The sequence below is a fragment of the Anolis sagrei genome, chromosome 3 (genome assembly GCF_037176765.1).
Source record: "Anolis sagrei isolate rAnoSag1 chromosome 3, rAnoSag1.mat, whole genome shotgun sequence".
NCBI classification, from domain to species: Eukaryota; Metazoa; Chordata; class Lepidosauria; order Squamata; family Dactyloidae; genus Anolis; species Anolis sagrei.
The window spans coordinates 15,021,195-15,040,084 of NC_090023.1; the positions used below are offsets into that span (position 1 = coordinate 15,021,195).

The 18,890-nt window shown below is 42.5% G+C and overlaps 1 protein-coding gene across 1 annotated transcript in view; it reads left to right on the top strand.

Annotated features, from left to right (window-relative positions):
- CCDC81 (coiled-coil domain containing 81) overlaps positions 1-18,268 on the top strand; it is a 45,997-nt gene extending 27,729 nt beyond the window's left edge. The window contains exons 11-15 of the mRNA XM_067466511.1: positions 7,887-8,056; positions 14,140-14,218; positions 14,611-14,837; positions 15,494-15,619; positions 17,944-18,268. Of these exons, the coding sequence (XP_067322612.1) occupies positions 7,887-8,056; positions 14,140-14,218; positions 14,611-14,837; positions 15,494-15,619; positions 17,944-18,085 (744 nt within the window). The 3' untranslated portion in view covers positions 18,086-18,268. The remainder of the gene's footprint in view (positions 1-7,886; positions 8,057-14,139; positions 14,219-14,610; positions 14,838-15,493; positions 15,620-17,943) is intronic.
- The last annotated feature ends 622 nt before the right edge of the window (positions 18,269-18,890 follow it).

Here is an 18,890-nt window from a genome sequence, read left to right on the forward strand (position 1 = left end):
CCCTAATGTTAGCAGATGTGACAATGTATGGAACAACCAACCTAGTTGACTGGGAAAAAGAACAGCGTTTAGAAAGAGTTTATGATGAAGAGGTTGGATATGGTCCAGAAAGAACTTGTTTAAGTGAAGGAGAAAGGTTGGGAGCCATTTTGTTCCCTGCTATGGGTTTAGCTTTGAATATAAGACAGATTTGGAGAAAACTCTCAGTTCAAGATGAAAGGTTGGGAAAAAACTGTGGCTGGAATAAGGGCTTTGCAACTATAAGGATAAGACCTCTTTATGAAGTTACAAAGGGGGGTGAACGGGAACCATTTAACTGGATTCCAAATGTGCCCAAACATTTGCATAGTTAAAAAGAAAAGCAAGCTTTGATGCAAGCATCAGCCTGGGGCTTGTTTGAATTGAAGATGCCATTCACACTTTATGTTGGTGAACGAGATGGAATAGCAGTGGGGGTGCATACCCAGCTATTAGGAACATGGCCGAGACCAGTAACCTACTTGTCTAAGAAAATTGACCCTGTAGCAAAAGGATGACCAACTTGTCTATGTGCTGTAGCTACTAGGGGCCTGCTGACTCAGGAAGCTGATAAATTGACCTTGGGACAAGAGTTGATAGTTAAAACTCCTCATTCAGTAATGGCTATCATGGACTATAGAGGATATCAATGGTTCATAAATAGCCGTATGCAAAAATATCAGATTTTATTATGTGAAAACCCTTAAATCAAGTTACGGATTTGCAGTGCGTTAAATCCTGGTTCACTCCTGCCTGTTGAAAGGGAAATGCTTCAACATGATTGTATAGAAATTGTGAATGAGATATATTCCAATAGATTTGATATAAAAGATTAGCCATGGCCTGAGGTAGATGACACTCTTTTTACAGATGGAAGCAGTTTGATGGAAAATGGGAAAAAAATATGCTGGATATGTAATAATAAGTACAACTACTGTGTGGGAAGCAGAACCACTTCTTTTAAACACCTCAGCTCAGAAGGCAGAACTGATAGCACTAATTGGAGCTCTGGAGTTATCAGAAGGAAAAATATAGTCAACATGTATACAGATTCTAAATATGCATATGGTAAAGGGACTACTAAATTCTGCTGGGAGATAAATACAATATAGTGAGACCATTTTGAGATTGTTAGATGCTGTTTGGGTTCCTGCATCAGTAGCAGTAATGCACTGCAGAGTACATCAATGAGACGAGGAACGTGTGACCTATGGAAACTGGTATGCTGACACCACCGCAAAGGCCGCGACCCGAAAGGGATGAGGAAAAGAGCTGGTCATAGCCCCTTTGCAGATAAGAGACTGGATACATTGTACTGGAATGAAGAAAGTATCACCTGAATGGACTGCGACTCTTGATCAAAAGGATTCTTTGAGACTTTGTATCATCAAACCAGCAGTGCCATGAGATCCAGAACGAGGACTACGGCTCTGGTTTTGACCACATATCCGAAAGCGGGTTAAATACATCAGACAAAAGATTAAGGAGCACTGTGAAGATGCCAACGTGTGTAGAACATTCTTCAATAACTGTGATAAATGATTGTGTTAAAATGTTATTTTTGCTAAAAATGTAATTGCGTGAGTTTGCGAGACTACTGTAAACATCCGTTCGCAAAAAGGGGGGAATGTAGCGGTCAGCGGAAGGAAATTATAAAAATATATTTTAAAAATGAATATAGGAAGACTTACCTTCAAAAGGGAGAATTCGGCAGCATAGGAAATTCAATAGAGAGAGCAAAGCGTTCCATGGACGAAAGTAAATAATTGACTGAACAGGTTTCATGGAGGCAAGGAAGTTAAATATTAACTGGAACATGACATTTGGGAAAACAATGGGGTCTGACGTTATAAGCATCATCAAAGGCAAATGTTTTTTGGCAGCCAGTCAAGAATATGCGTAATTGATCCAAACTAGGAAAAGGTCAGTTAGCGGCCTCTGGTGGGTCAGTGAGGTAAATAGCAGGCAACTTCAGATATATTCTAAAAGGTATTTCGAATATGGGAATAATTAAGATTGGAAACAATTGGAGTACGTCATTTTAATGCGTCATTGTGATGTATGGGAAAAGGTTATGCGAAATGCCTCTGTAACTGATTAGATCTATGTAAATGTCAGGACAGGTTTTACGCATGTCTAGACCAGTGGATTCTGCTATAAATATTGAACCCAAACTGACTGTAAGGCACGCTTTCAGATCATGTTCTGAGCGTCCTATCAACTTGATAGTAAATATGCCTGGAATCAACTTGCAGTCTCCGTTTCTTCATTTCCTGCTTGATTGTGCTCGAAATTGATCCCGAGAAAAGACCTTGCCGCAACAAAATGGGGGACTCGTTCCGGGATGTGAGCCAACAAGGAGAGGAATGGAAATGAAGCCTCATTTGAGGGCTTGATGGCCCCCCACTCAGCGGGTCGGGTAAGACGATGATCAGAAGGGGCAATACGGGTACCCATTGAAAGAAAGGACCCGGCTGGTCCTCGTCTTCCCTGCCTCCAGACTGGTGGACATTGAGAGCTTTGATTCCATGGCACAGGTAAAAGGGAAAAGGCCTAAAAAGAAAAAGGGGTACTTTGGAAGTACATTGGGGAATGTTTCACTGTGGGATTACTGCAGAAATCAAGTGAAAACCCCTTGAGTGATTGTTTTCGCCACAGAAATCACACTCACAGGTTAGAAGAATACCCTTTCAGGGGGAAAGTAATAAGTCTGTTTTGTGTTTTTGTGATTGTCTTGGTTAATGTGTCCATATGTGATTGTCTTGGTTTGTGTCCATATGTTCTACCCTTTCTTGCTGCTTTGCAACCCTATGCACACATTTGTGTATCAATGCCTGTTTTTGTTGTGGAAAGGTGTATAATGAAAAGAGACAAATGGTTTCAGGCTTCCGGGAAAAAGCCAAAATGGAAAAGAAAAAGAAAAATGAAAAATGAGAAAAATGAGAGAAAAAGGAAACGTTACGTGCAATATGATGAAATAGTGCCTGTCTTTTGGGACAAGGAGAAAATGATCGTTTACATTTTCTGGATAACATAAATGTATGTGGATGACTAGAAAAAGGAAAAAGAATGTGTGGAAACTGTTTGTGTTGGGAAAGAAGAAATAATCTTTACAGGTTTCCAATAAAAAGGAAAAAGAGGATAATTCAGAAAAACCTGGAAAAGTACACATGATATGGAAAATGCCAAGTTTATATGTTTTCATGTGGGTAAGCAAAATTGAGAAAAGGTATGTGAAGAAAGTATGTGTAGGGAAGTAAGGAAAAAGTAAAAGTATAGGGCCAATCACAGGGGAAAAACCAATATATGTGATTGCCTAGAACAGGGTAGAATTGAAGTGAGAAATGCAGAGAGAGAACATAGAGGAAGTGGTGATGAAATGATAGAAAGAGAAAATGCAAAGATCTAGCATTTGCTTAATAATAGAAACCTGAAATGTTGAGATGTGAAAGAATAGATTCCCTTTTTAAAAGTTCAGATAAATGTGTGGCAATATTGCAGTTTGGAATAAGTAAATGTATGTTAAATTATTATACGTTTTAACATTTGATGGGTTAAAAGGGAGAAATTGGAATGGTTATGTGGTGAGAATATTCAAGAATGGCCAACTTGAATGTCCTCACTGGGAAAAGGGGAAAGAAAAATTGGAAACTTTTTGAGAGAAAAAAATTGGGAAACTGTACCATACAGGAGAAAAGTGATGACAATTTGAGATACATTTACATTTAGAAGATTTTGTGGGAAGAGCGGTGAAAAGGAAAAATTGGATGTTATAAAGATATTTGTTTAATATATTTTATTAATCGATATGTACACCCCCTCTTAAAAAGTCCAAAAATGTCGGCAATTGAATTGATAAGTGAATGAAGATAGATGAGGGTAATAGGATGTGGAAGTAAAGGAGAATTAAGCATTAAGAAGTACAGATTTTGGAAATGGTATTAATTGTATAACTACATTGGCCTGTTATAGAACCCTCTGTTTTGTTAGAAGACCCAGAGTGGCTGGAAAAATTTTGGAAAAATTTTGGAAATGTGATTCCTGTGGAAAAAGGTGGAAAGGGTCTACTGCTTGATGAATGTCCTAATGCTATGAGGAAGTGCCAAATTGCGGATGAGTTAAGCCTGTTTAAAAAGAAAATCATACAGTGACTGACCCTGACCTACAATTTAGGAGTTGATCGACGGTAAAAAGAACTAATTGCATCGTACATCAATAAGAAGATATTTTAAAGACTTAAAAATATAAGAGGATAAAAGTTGCTCTGAATAAGAGAGAGAGCCAACATCTGGAAGCTGTAAGAAGAAAGAAGGAAAGAAGATTGGATGGACCTTTCAAAGTTGGGAGTGGGCTATTGTGAGATTCCTTATTGTTTTAGGAGTAGTGTGGTTGTGTTACAATTATAGACATGTTTTTTGGGGGAAAGCATATTCACGTAGGCATGTGGTATATTTAGTACCTGATTAAGTTGAGTGTACTCATCCCGAAGGTAGTACAAGGGGGATGGGAGCAAAAACATATTCCATCGGAGGAGTCAGGATAGAGCAAAGGAGACAGAAGTTACTTGAGTGTTGGATTTGTAGTCATGGACCCACTTCCCAGCGTGAGGGATGGCCACAAATGGTGGGAACGTTATTAAGTTAAAAAAGGATGGAGCACTTTTTAGCCTCAAAATTATGAAGTGATTGAAATCTTACTTGATCCAGGACAAAGCTATAGTGACACATGAAGGGATCTCACTGGAGGCCCAGCATGTATCACCCAGGAAAGAAATGAGAGGGACACGAAGATCAGGGAAACCCTCTCCATACTCACCAAATAGAACTTGGTCATTATCAAAATTGCAATCTCCTCCTCCATGTATTTAGAACAGAGGCTACTGAGGACATCAGTCTCCTAGCCCGGTTGGAACATTCTAAAAAGGATGAAAAGATCCGATGGTGTTGTTTCATTGGAATTGGGTACCCCCATTAAACAGGCCCAAGCAAAAGCTGCCAGCAAAAACCGTGACCAGCCAAGGACCCCCAGCAGGGAGGTACCGCAGGGTCAAGGGGAACCCCCTTTGAGAGACCACCAAATGAAAGATCACAGCGGAGTCAAGGGGAACCAAATCCTGCCAGAATGGTAAAGGAGGTGGAAACCCATCAGACTGTGCCACAAGTCTCTGGTAACAAAGGGAAGGTTACCCACCCCGGGCTGTAACGGATTTATGGGCAGTGGGCAGGAAAGATTTTGCCATCTTTTTGGGTTGGAATATGTATAGGTACCCTAATGTTAGCAGATGTGACAATGTATGGAACAACCAACCTAGTTGACTGGGAAAAAGAACAGCGTTTAGAAAGAGTTTATGATGAAGAGGTTGGATATGGTCCAGAAAGAACTTGTTTAAGTGAAGGAGAAAGGTTGGGAGCCATTTTGTTCCCTGCTATGGGTTTAGCTTTGAATATAAGACAGATTTGGAGAAAACTCTCAGTTCAAGATGAAAGGTTGGGAAAAAACTGTGGCTGGAATAAGGGCTTTGCAACTATAAGGATAAGACCTCTTTATGAAGTTACAAAGGGGGGTGAACGGGAACCATTTAACTGGATTCCAAATGTGCCCAAACATTTGCATAGTTAAAAAGAAAAGCAAGCTTTGATGCAAGCATCAGCCTGGGGCTTGTTTGAATTGAAGATGCCATTCACACTTTATGTTGGTGAACGAGATGGAATAGCAGTGGGGGTGCATACCCAGCTATTAGGAACATGGCCGAGACCAGTAACCTACTTGTCTAAGAAAATTGACCCTGTAGCAAAAGGATGACCAACTTGTCTATGTGCTGTAGCTACTAGGGGCCTGCTGACTCAGGAAGCTGATAAATTGACCTTGGGACAAGAGTTGATAGTTAAAACTCCTCATTCAGTAATGGCTATCATGGACTATAGAGGATATCAATGGTTCATAAATAGCCGTATGCAAAAATATCAGATTTTATTATGTGAAAACCCTTAAATCAAGTTACGGATTTGCAGTGCGTTAAATCCTGGTTCACTCCTGCCTGTTGAAAGGGAAATGCTTCAACATGATTGTATAGAAATTGTGAATGAGATATATTCCAATAGATTTGATATAAAAGATTAGCCATGGCCTGAGGTAGATGACACTCTTTTTACAGATGGAAGCAGTTTGATGGAAAATGGGAAAAAAATATGCTGGATATGTAATAATAAGTACAACTACTGTGTGGGAAGCAGAACCACTTCTTTTAAACACCTCAGCTCAGAAGGCAGAACTGATAGCACTAATTGGAGCTCTGGAGTTATCAGAAGGAAAAATATAGTCAACATGTATACAGATTCTAAATATGCATATGGTAAAGGGACTACTAAATTCTGCTGGGAGATAAATACAATATAGTGAGACCATTTTGAGATTGTTAGATGCTGTTTGGGTTCCTGCATCAGTAGCAGTAATGCACTGCAGAGTACATCAATGAGACGAGGAACGTGTGACCTATGGAAACTGGTATGCTGACACCACCGCAAAGGCCGCGACCCGAAAGGGATGAGGAAAAGAGCTGGTCATAGCCCCTTTGCAGATAAGAGACTGGATACATTGTACTGGAATGAAGAAAGTATCACCTGAATGGACTGCGACTCTTGATCAAAAGGATTCTTTGAGACTTTGTATCATCAAACCAGCAGTGCCATGAGATCCAGAACGAGGACTACGGCTCTGGTTTTGACCACATATCCGAAAGCGGGTTAAATACATCAGACAGAAGATTAAGGAGCACTGTGAAGATGCCAACGTGTGTAGAACATTCTTCAATAACTGTGATAAATGATTGTGTTAAAATGTTATTTTTGCTAAAAATGTAATTGCGTGAGTTTGCGAGACTACTGTAAACATCCGTTCGCAAAAAGGGGGGAATGTAGCGGTCAGCGGAAGGAAATTATAAAAATATATTTTAAAAATGAATATAGGAAGACTTACCTTCAAAAGGGAGAATTCGGCAGCATAGGAAATTCAATAGAGAGAGCAAAGCGTTCCATGGACGAAAGTAAATAATTGACTGAACAGGTTTCATGGAGGCAAGGAAGTTAAATATTAACTGGAACATGACATTTGGGAAAACAATGGGGTCTGACGTTATAAGCATCATCAAAGGCAAATGTTTTTTGGCAGCCAGTCAAGAATATGCGTAATTGATCCAAACTAGGAAAAGGTCAGTTAGCGGCCTCTGGTGGGTCAGTGAGGTAAATAGCAGGCAACTTCAGATATATTCTAAAAGGTATTTCGAATATGGGAATAATTAAGATTGGAAACAATTGGAGTACGTCATTTTAATGCGTCATTGTGATGTATGGGAAAAGGTTATGCGAAATGCCTCTGTAACTGATTAGATCTATGTAAATGTCAGGACAGGTTTTACGCATGTCTAGACCAGTGGATTCTGCTATAAATATTGAACCCAAACTGACTGTAAGGCACGCTTTCAGATCATGTTCTGAGCGTCCTATCAACTTGATAGTAAATATGCCTGGAATCAACTTGCAGTCTCCGTTTCTTCATTTCCTGCTTGATTGTGCTCGAAATTGATCCCGAGAAAAGACCTTGCCGCAACATTATGATAATGTTTCTTATTAATGTTTAACCGGTGGCGCAGTGGGTTAAACCACTGAGGTGCTAAACTTGTTGATCGAAAGGTCGCAGGTTCAAATCTGGGGAGCGGCATGAGCTCCCGGTGTTAGCCCCAGCTTCTGCTAACCTAGCAGTTTGAAAACATGCAAATGTAAGGAGATCAATAAGTACCACTCCAGTGGGAAGGTAAAAGCGCTCCATGCAGTCATGCCGGCCACATAAACTATGCTATGTTTCTTCTATAGAAGTCCTACATTTTTGAGAAGAGGCCACTTAGTTCCACTCCTCATCAAAAGCAAGAAGTGTATGGACAACAGCTGGGGAAACAACTGGAGGACAAGGAGATGAGGGAAAAGAAAGAGAAGCGAGACCAAGATCTCATTGACCGCCTGGAGCATGTGCAGCTGGCAGAAGAGTAAGTCTTCTAGGAGGAGTCATTCTTCTAAGTATCCCTATCTCAAGGTGTTTGTTCTGCATGCTTTAAGCCAGTGGTTCCCAACCTTTGTTTTGACCAGTGACCATTTTGACTTTTTGTTTTTAGCAGGGACCACAAGCTTCAAGAATAATAAACTACGTTAATCTAAAAATAAACTTTAATAAAAACTTTTAACATATCCGTTAAACTTAATAGTAACATGAATTAAAATACTATTATAATATTTAAAAGAACATTTTAAAATAGAAAATTAAATTAGGTTTGTATGAATGTGATTTTTAGTTTGCATCTTCTTTACAAGTTGGGTAAACCTGGGTCTAATACGTATTATTGCTCAAGGAAGCAGGAAGAAGAGAGAAAGGAAGGGGAGGAAGAAAGGATCAAGGAAGGAGGGCTGGAGGGAGAGAGGGAAGGGAGGAAGGTAGCAAGGTAGCAAGGGAGGAAGGAGGGAGAGAAGGAAGGAAGGAAGGAAGGAAGGAAGGAAGGAAGGAAGGAAGAAAAAAAGGAAGGAAAGAAGCAAGGAGGGAGGCAAGGAAGGAAGGGAAGAAGGGATGGGACTGAGGGAGGAAGGAAGGAAGGAAGGGAAAGAGGAAGGGAAAGAAGGAAAAGAGGCAGGAAAGAAGGAGGGAGAGGAGGAAGAAAAGAAGGAAGGTGGGAAGCAAGGAGGGAAGGAAGGGGGATGGAGGAAGGAGATAGGGATGGGACCGAGGGAGGGAGAGAGAGAGAGAGAAAGGGAAGGTGGAAGGAAACGAGGAAGGAAGGAAAGAAGCAAAGAAGGAAGAAATAAGGGAAGCAGGGAAGGGAGCAAGGAAGGAAGGAAGGAAGAGGAAGGAAGGGATGGTACTAACAGATGGAAGGAGGAAGATAGAAAGGTGAGGAGGAAAGAAAGAAAGAAAGAAAGAAAGAACAAAAGAAAGGAGCAAGGAAAGAAAGAAGAAAAGAAGCAAGGAGGGAGGGGATGGAACAGAAAGGAGGACGGGGCCAAGGAAGGAAGGAGAGAGAGAAGCAAGCAAGAAGGGCTGGAGGGAGAGAGGGAAGGGAGGAAGGTAGCAAGGGAGGAAGGAGGGAGAGAAGGAAGGAAGAAAGGGGGGGGGGAGGAAGGAAAGAAGCAAGGAGGGAGGCAAAGAAGAAAGGGAGGAAGGGATGGGACTGAGGGAGGAAGGAAGGGAGGTTTAGAGGAAGGGAAAGAAGGAAAAGAGGCAGGAAAGAAGGAGGGAGAGGAGGAAGGTGGGAAGGAAGGTGGGAAGGAAGGGGGAGGGAGGGAGGAAGGAGGGAGGAAGGGATGGACCAAGGGAGAGAGAGAGGGGGGAGGGGAGGAAGGAGGAAGGAAATGAGGAAGAAAGAAAAGTAGCAAAGAAGGAAGAAAGAAGGGAAGCAAGGAGGAAGGGATGGTACTAAGGGATGGAAGGAGGAAGATAGAAAGGAAGGAAGGAAAGAAAGAAAGAAAGAAAGAAAGAAAGAAAGAAAGAAGGGGCAAGGAAAGAAGGAAGAAAGGAAGGAAGGAGGGAAGCAAGGAGGGAGGGGATGGAACGGAAAGGAGGATGGGGCTAAGGAAGGAAGGAGGGAGAGAAGCAAGCAAGCAAGAAGGGAGAGAGAGAGGGAGGGGAGGAAGGAAGGAGGGGAGGGTGAGAAGAAAATAAGGAGGGAGTGTAGGAAGGAAAGTAAGCAAGAAGGAGGGAGGGAAGCAGGCTGCACCTCACCCAGGCTCCTGGAGGTCACTAATTCCCTATAGTGGATTGACAAAACAAAACCAAATCCATGAATTAAACAACTGATCATTAATGAGAATTAGATTTGCAGAGTGAGAGCATGCATTGTGAGAGAAACTAATGCATTTAACACACTGGATGAACTTGTGTGCATCACCTTAGGGTTGCCATATGTTGGAAAGACTTAAAAGCACACAGCAATAACAATCAAGTTTTTTTTGTCGTGTCAGAACAACCAGTCAAATTATATTACATTTCTAACAGAACAAAGCAAACAAGCAGATTACAAAATTTGTGAGTATGAGAGTTGATTAAATGTCCTTTGACCAGTATCTGGCCACTTGGAGTGCTTCTGGTGTTGCTGCAAGAAGGTCCTCCCTTGTGCATGTGGCAGGGCTCAGGGTGCATTGCAGAAGGTGGTCAGAGGTTTGCTCCTCTCCACACTCGCATGTCGAGGATTCCACTTTGTAGCCCCATTTCTGAAGGTTGGCTCTGCATCTCGTGGTGCCAGACCAAAGTCTGTTCAGCGCCTTCCAGGTCGCCCAGTCCTCTGTGTGCCCAGGAGGGAGTCTCTCATTTGGTATCAGCCATTGGTTGAGTTTCTGGGTTTGAGCCTGCCACTTCTGGACTCTCGCTTGCTGAGGTGTTCCAGTAAGTGTCTCTGTAGATCTTAGAAAACCAGAGAAACAATCAAGTGCCTTCAATAAAACAATCAAGCTATCAGCAAAGTTTGCTTTAGGTTCTTTGAAAATGTGATGAAAAATTAATTTAAGGACACCCATGATTGATGGTTACTGAGGAGAATCTTGCAGAGCAGAAAGTCTAGAAGGAAATAATTATTTTCATTATATTAATCACATGTGTCCGTTTGGAAAAGACGATTTAACGAGTTAGATATTCGAGACCGAACATTCAATTTATGTTGAGTTACAGACTCCGATTTGTAGCTGGACATATAAAAATGGAAACAGAGTGCCATCATTATGAAAGAAAACTCTTAAATGGTAGATATTGCATACTCTAATAACTGTTTGCAAAATTGAGGGTCACAAAATCTTTAAAAAAAATACATGGTGGTTTTCTAGGAATTTGGTGTTGTAAACCAAAACAAGATGCTAGTGGGTTTCCATGGCTGATTGATTTGAACCCTGACTTCCAAAATCATAGTCCAGTGCTCAAACCACTATGTCAGTGGTTCTCCAGCTTCCTAATGCTGTGACCCCTTAATATTGTTCCTCATATTATGGTGACCCACAACCATATTTTTTTTCCGTTGCTACTTCATAATTGCAATTTTGCTCCTGTTATGAATCATCATGTAAATATCCAATATGCAGGATGTATTTTCATTCACTGAACCAAACTTGGCACAAATATCCAATACACCCAAATTTCAATACTGGTGGGGTTGCGGGGAGGGGTTGATTTTGTCATTTGGGAGTTGTAGTTGCTGGGATTTATAGTTCACCTACAATTAAAGAGCATTCTGAACTCCACCAACAATGGAATTGACAAACAGAACTCCCATGACCAACAGAAACTACTGGAAGGGTTTGGTAGGCATTGATCTTGAGGTTTGGAGTTGTAGTTTACCTATATCCAGAGAGCACTGTGGGCTCAAACAATGATAGATCTGGACCAAACTTGGCACAAATACTCAATATACCCAAATGTGAACACTGGTGGAGTTTGGGAAAAATAGATCTTGACATTTCGGAAGTCATTTCGGAACCATTGGCAACCATCTTTGAGAGTTCTTGGAGAACGGGAGAAGTTCCAGCAGATTGGAGGAGGGCCAATGTGGTCCCAATCTTCAAGAAGGGAAAAAAGGACGACCCAAACAACTACCGTCCGGTCAGCCTCACGTCGATACCGGGCAAGATTCTGGAAAAGATTGTTAAGGAAGTGGTCTGCAAACACTTAGAAACAAATGCAGTCATCGCTAATAGTCAACATGGATTTATCAAAAACAAGTCATGCCAGACTAATCTGATCTCTTTCTTCGATAGAGCTACAAGCTGGGTAGATGCGGGGAATGCCGTGGATGTGGCGTACCTGGATTTCAGTAAGGCCTTCGACAAGGTCCCCCATGACCTTCTGGCAAGGAAACTAGTCCAATGTGGGCTAGGCAAAACTACGGTGAGGTGGATCTGTAATTGGTTAAGTGGACGAACACAGAGAGTGCTCACTAATGCTTCCTCTTCATCCTGGAAAGAAGTGACGAGCGGAGTGCCGCAGGGTTCCGTCCTGGGCCCGGTCCTGTTCAACATCTTTATTAATGACTTAGATGAAGGGCTAGAAGGCATGATCATCAAGTTTGCAGACGACACCAAATTGGGAGGGATAGCCAATAGTCCAGAGGACAGGAGCAGAATTCAAAACGATCTTGACAGATTAGAGAGATGGGCCAAAACTAACAAAATGAAGTTCAACAGTGACAAATGCAAGATACTCCACTTTGGCAGAAAAAATGAAATGCAAAGATACAGAATGGGGGACGCCTGGCTCGAGAGCAGTACGTGTGAAAAAGATCTTGGAGTCCTCGTGGACAACAAGTTAAACATGAGCCAACAATGTGATGTGGCGGCAAAAAAAGCCAATGGGATTTTGGCCTGCATCAATAGAAGCATAGTGTCTAGATCTAAGGAAGTAATGCTACCCCTCTATTCTGCTTTGGTTAGACCACATCTGGAATATTGTGTCCAATTCTGGGCACCACAATTCAAGAGAGATGTTGACAAGCTGGAAAGTGTCCAGAGGAGGGCGACTAAAATGATCAAGGGTCTGGAGAACAAGCCCTATGAGGAGCGGCTTAGGGAACTGGGCATGTTTAGCCTGAAGAAGAGAAGGCTGAGAGGAGATATGATAGCCATGTATAAATATGTGAGAGGAAGCCACAGGGAGGAGGGAGCAAGCTTGTTTTCTGCTTCCTTGGAGACTAGGACACGGAACAATGGCTTCAAACTACAAGAGAGGAGATTCCATCTGAACATTAGGAAGAACTTCCTGACTGTGAGAGCCGTTCAGCAGTGGAACTCTCTGCCCCGGAGTGTGGTGGAGGCTCCTTCTTTGGAAGCTTTTAAGCAGAGGCTGGATGGCCATTTGTCAGGGGTGATTTGAATGCAATATTCCTGCTTCTTGGCAGGGGGTTGGACTGGATGGCCCATGAGGTCTCTTCCAACTCTATGATTCTATGATTCTATGATTCTATGACATTTGATGTAAATAAATAAGCAAAACCTGTTTTCTTTCCTTTGTATCTCAAACTCTTGCCTTGAACCAGATTAAGTAACATTCAAAGAAATCAAGATTTGTCAGTTTTTGATTTTTTTGGAAGCTAAGAAAACCAATGGGATTTTGGCCTGCATATAAATAGGAGTCCAGTGTCTAGATGCAGGGAAGTCATGCTATCCCTCTATTCTGTCTTGGTTAGACCACACCTGAAATCACACTGTGTCAAATTCTGGGCACCACAATTGAAGGCAGATGTTGACTCTAAAACAGTCAAGGCTCTGGAGAACAAGCCCTATGAGGAGCGGCTTAATGAGCTGGGCATGTTTAGCCTGAAGAAGAGAAGGCTGAGAAGAGATATGATAGCCATGTATAAATATGTGTAAGGAAGTCAGAAGGAGGAGGGAGCAAGCTTGTTTTCTGCTGCCTTGGAGACTAGGATGTGGAACAATGGCTTCAAACTACAAGAAAGGAGATTCCATCTGAACATGAGGAAGAACTTCCTGACTGTGAGAGCCGTTCAGCAGTGGAACTCTCTGCCCCGGAGTGTGGTGGAGGCTCCTTCATAGAATCATAGAATCAAAGAGTTGGAAGAGACCTCATGGGCCATCCAGTCCAACCCCATTCTGCCAAGAAGCAGGAATATTGCATTCAAATCACCCCTGACAGATGGCCATCCAGCCTCTGCTTAAAAGCTTCCAAAGAAGGAGCCTCCACCACACTCCGGGGCAGAGAGTTCCACTGCTGAACGGCTCTCACAGTCAGGAAGTTCTTCCTAATGTTCAGATGGAATCTCCTCTCTTGTAATTTGAAGCCATTGTTCCGCGTCCTAGTCTCCAAGGAAGCAGAAAACAAGCTTGCTCCCTCCTCCCTGTGGCTTCCTCTCACATATTTATACTTCTTTGGAGGCTTTTAAACAGAGGCTGGATGGCCATCTGTTGGGGGTGCTTTGAATGCGATTTTCTATTTCTTGGCAGGGGGTTGGACTGGATGGCTCATGAGGTCCCTTCCAACTCTATGATTCTATGGTTGACTACAACCATGTCAGTCTCCAGTAAGGAGTAAATCGTATTAAACTATGACTGACAGAATCTTACTCAGGTGTTTCATCTCTTTTTCTAGGTTAGCTGCCCAAAGAGCAAAATTCCTGAAGGAGAAGATGGAAGAAGTGCAAGCTTATAAGAAGGCTTTGGACATACAGGTAAAAGTATAGGACTCTGAAAAATAAATTCACAATTCAATGTTGTACAAGGTTATTCAGAAACTGTTTCTATTGAGTTCAGTAAGTCTTAAGTTAGTTGTTTATAGGATTGGTGTGAATCGAGTGTAATGAAGCTTCGTTCATACTGGGACACATGCAGCCGAGGAACATCAGAAGTGTGGTCAAGATGGCAAAAGTGATTAATTAGGAAGAACACACAACTTAGGAGAGGCTACAACAGTTTGCTTTTGCCTGAGCCTCCTGGGAAGGACAAGATGCTGTCCCCTCCTCTCTTCTCCCTATTATTTGAGTGCAAATTACTTCTGAAAGCAGTTAAAGGCATGAAGGAGACTTCTTTTGTTGATAACGTCACCTCCTTCATTTGGTCACAGGTTAAGATGAAACCAGCTCCTTTACCGGAATATGTGCCCAATTCAACTGAGGTCATCTTCGGAAAGTACGATATGAACAATGAGAAAATGGCAGAGAGAAGGAAACGAGCCCAGGAGTATTTCAAACACCAGTTGCAGGCCGCTGCAGATCACCGGCGGGCAGCGATACTCAGCCAGTTGGTCGACCAAAGGAAAGCGGCAGAGATGATTCAGAAAGCAAGGAAGCAGTAAGAACTGGAATTAGAGTACTGGGAGTCTTTGCACGAAGTTTGGGTGGTGCTGGGTAGTTTCATTTGATGCCTGTCTTATAATGGGAGGGTGTCTTTCTAAAGATGGGGAATTCTTTTTTTTTCTATCTAGGGAATAAATTCAATTTCAGGGAGATTGTCAAAGACCACGTTCCTATATATTTATTTCCAGCTTCCTATTTATTTCTTCATTTATTTCCAGTATTGGAACCATTGTCTCCTTCCCCAAACTTGACTTAGATGATCCCTCATTGTCCAAATATGATGGCCTTCCAAAGGTTGTGTCTTGGCCTTCCAAAAGTTGGGTTCATAGGTGACTGTGGAGCCCTATTTTTGACCCACATGTTCTTTCACAGTGAGGGCGTCGGTTTCTAGGTGGAGGGCGGTCCCGGTCAGGGTTAGCTTGATGCACTTTCCTCTTGGCACATTTCTCTTTGTATTTAGCCCAGAAGCAGACAGGCAGCCAGTGGAGCTGCCATAGCATGGGAGTGGATCTCTCCCTGTACAGAGCTCCTGTTAGCCATCTGGCCACCGATCTCTGAACCAGTTGAAGCTTCTGAATTATCTTCTTGATCCTTCGAGAACATTAATTGAAAGTAGCCAGTATCTGAATGGGGTTTCCCCTGATTTCCTAGGTGGATGGCTGAAAAAGGAGCACGGATGGAGAAGATCTTCCAGATGAATTTGGCCTTGCAAGAAGACTGGCGGAAGAGTGCGAAAATGAAAAGGCAGAGGGATTATGAAGAGAAGCTCTTCCAGCGGTAAAGATCTCCACGGGGAACCACTCCCCATCCTTAGGGATAGGCCTATTGCTAGAGGGAGTGAGGATTTTTGTGCTGTCGCACACTGGGCCTGTGCATATGACTGTAGACAGGGCATAAATTCTGTGTGCCCAACGGGACGCCGGGGCTGCCTCAGATTAAAGGCCCTTGGACCTCCCCACAAACAAAGTTCTGTAGAGGCTTAAAGTAAGTCCAACAAAGTTCTTTATTGATGAAAACAAACAGGTACTTTCAAGCTTTCTTAACAGTCTCTTGGCTCTTGCAATCTTGTTCACTGGGAACAGGCACTATCTTCTTAACTGTAACTAACTAATGGGGAAATCCTTAACTTCTAATCTGGGCAGTCTGTCTTTGCCTCTGTTGGCGTGGAGCCCCGACACCCGGTACCGGTTGCTTCTGGCTTCCGCGAGAGACCCTTACCAGGCAGAGCTTTGTAAACTTCCAGGGAAAAAGGAGTTCAGGTTTCGGTGATGGCTGGCTGAAGTCCCTCAGCAAAGGAGCTGTAAGGCTGTATGATCCTCGGCCAAGCTGTGGAGCTGTATTTCCCCAGCCAAGCCGTAGAAGACGAAGCTTTCTACAGGAGCTCTTCGTTTTATGTCCTGTGCGAAAGGCTTCTCTGTGAGGACTGACTCAAAAAGGCTCCTATTCCCTCCAAAACTCAAAAAGGGGTGGGACCAGGGAATATAACTATAATTGACAGGTGGCTTGCCCTATGATTGCAAACTATAACAGGAAGCCATCTTGCTGCAAAATCCCAAGCCTGGGATTGCAAACAAGCATTTAATGCAAAGCAAGCAAAATTGGAGCTCCTGGTACAGCTGCACCAGCATAATCTTAGAGTGGCAAATACTTTGGTCACCTGGAACAGCCAGGTTTTCAACTTTTCCTAAACGCTGACAAGGTGGGAGCTACCCTAATCTCCCCAGGTAATGAGTATCCTTCTCCTCCTCATGTCCTTCCATTTCCCATGATTTGACATTTCAATTACCATTGTTATTATGTATGCATACTACTGAACCTCCCCCCCCCCCCCAAATCTATTTATTCACCGCTTGGGACCTCATCACACACATCCCATGAGTGGAGGGGAAGTTGGGGAAAGTGGAGAGAACCGTCTTACATTGTTTCCTCCCATTGATGTCTGTCTTCTGCCACCCCACAGCCTTTCCCCATTGAGGTGTCTCTTTCTCCTGCCGTGGAAATGGAGTCCTATGTGATGGTCTCTGTTGTACACATTTGAGGTCCTTGAATTAACAGCACTGGCAGATGAACACAATGGGAACAGAAAAGTAGTGTTCTGGACAATATGTGGCCCTCGGGGCTTCTGTTGTTCACCCTTGTCCAAAGCAGATACAATTCAAATTGATGTTTTGAATTTTGAGGCCAAGTAAGCCATCTTCGGAGCTCCCAGTGGTTCAGCAGGTTAAAGTATTGAGCTGCTGAACATGCTGACTAAAAAGTTATTTATTTATTATTATTATTTACATCACTTTTATCCCACCCATATCAGCCCGAGGGTGACTCAGGGCGGTGTACAAATCGGCACAATTAGATGCTATATAAAAATACATACATTGGTTAAAAGCAACAAAATAAATAAATCACATTACAATACATTTAAAACCGTAAAAGCAATAACAATAAAACTAATAAAAACTATTCTCGCTTAAATCCTCAACCATTCCATTGTCTTAGTCGTTCCTAGTTCATATTCCAATTTGAGCTTATCTGGTTATGCTGAAGTTCCAAACACTTGCTCAAAGAGCCAGGCTTCCACTCTTCGAAAGATCAGGAGGGAGGGGCCCAATCTAATATCCCTAGGCAGGGAGTTCCACAACCGAGGGGCCACCACTGAGAAGGCCCTGTCTCTCACCCCGCCATACATGCCTGTGAAGCAGGCAGGATCGAGAGCCTCCTCAGACAATCTCATAGGGAGAGATGCGTTCAGATAGATAAGCTGGCCGGAAACATTAAGGTTTAGGTTGGCTCTTCGAATCCAGGGAGTGGGGTGAGCTCCTGTTGTTAGCCCTAGCTTCTGCCAACCTAGCAGTTCAAAATGTGAGTAGATCAATAGGTACCAGTTCTGTAGAAAAGTAATGGTGCTCCGTGCAGTCATGCTGGCTACATTCCCTAGGAGGTGTCTACGGACAATTCTGGTTCTTCAGCTTAGAGATGGAGATGAGCACCAACCTCTAGAGTCAGACACGACTAGACTAAATGTCAAGGGGAAACCTTTCTAAGTCACCTTCCTTTCTTCTCAAATATTCTCAATGCTTTGCTAAACTCATATTTCCTTTCTCTAGGACCGGTGACAAGCTCCTGCTGTTGGACCAGTGTGCGAGGTTCCGTCGTTGCTACCGATGCAAGAGGCACATAGGCACCTGTGGGGAAAACAATGCATGGACAGATACAAAATACATCCCTGGATCCCGGCTAGTTGTTTGAAGTAACCTGATCTGCCACTTTCTTTCTCCACCTCTTTGTACCTAGATAAAAACATTGTTGTTCTTTTTTCTAAGAATAGAATTCTGTTCACTTTGCTGTGCTTGTGATTCAATCCCTGTTGCTTTCTGACTCAGGATTTGCGTCTTCTACGTTTGAGATATTATTGTGCAGAATTATGTTAAATTAAAATAAATAAATAAATGGAAGTACTCCAGTAAGTGATTTTTTTTGCTTTGCAAGCTATAGATTTGTTGCTACCATGGTGTTTTAGGGAGGATATGAAGATGTGGATGGGAGAGGGACATCATATAGCAGGCTCGCGAGATCTGCTTTGTTTTTCTGTACGAATGTCAACATCCTTAAAGAGGGACTCAGGATAATATAAAAATTGAAGACTTTTGGGTTCCAGAATAGAGCCAGTCGTCTTTCCATGTGAAAATTCTTTGTAGGTTTCTGATCAAGCATTTGCTATTTCCAGCAATATATTTTAGAATAGGGAAAATCATTTTTATAATACTTATAATAACACTATTTATATTCCACCCGTTCTCCCCAAAGGGACTCAGGGCAGTTCACAATACACATACACGGCAAACATTCAATGCCATTTGGACAGACAGGATAGAAATAGACAGACAGAAAGGAGGTATGTTGTGTTGACATCCAGCTTTTTTAGCACCTTGGAGGTTATGCTTGAATCCAGCCACAAAGGAGGGTTGCTGCTCCATCCTCTATGATGAAGAGCCATCAGGACTTCCTCCTTCCTTTTGGTCGTTGGGCATTTTTCTGCTCTTTTTCTTTATGG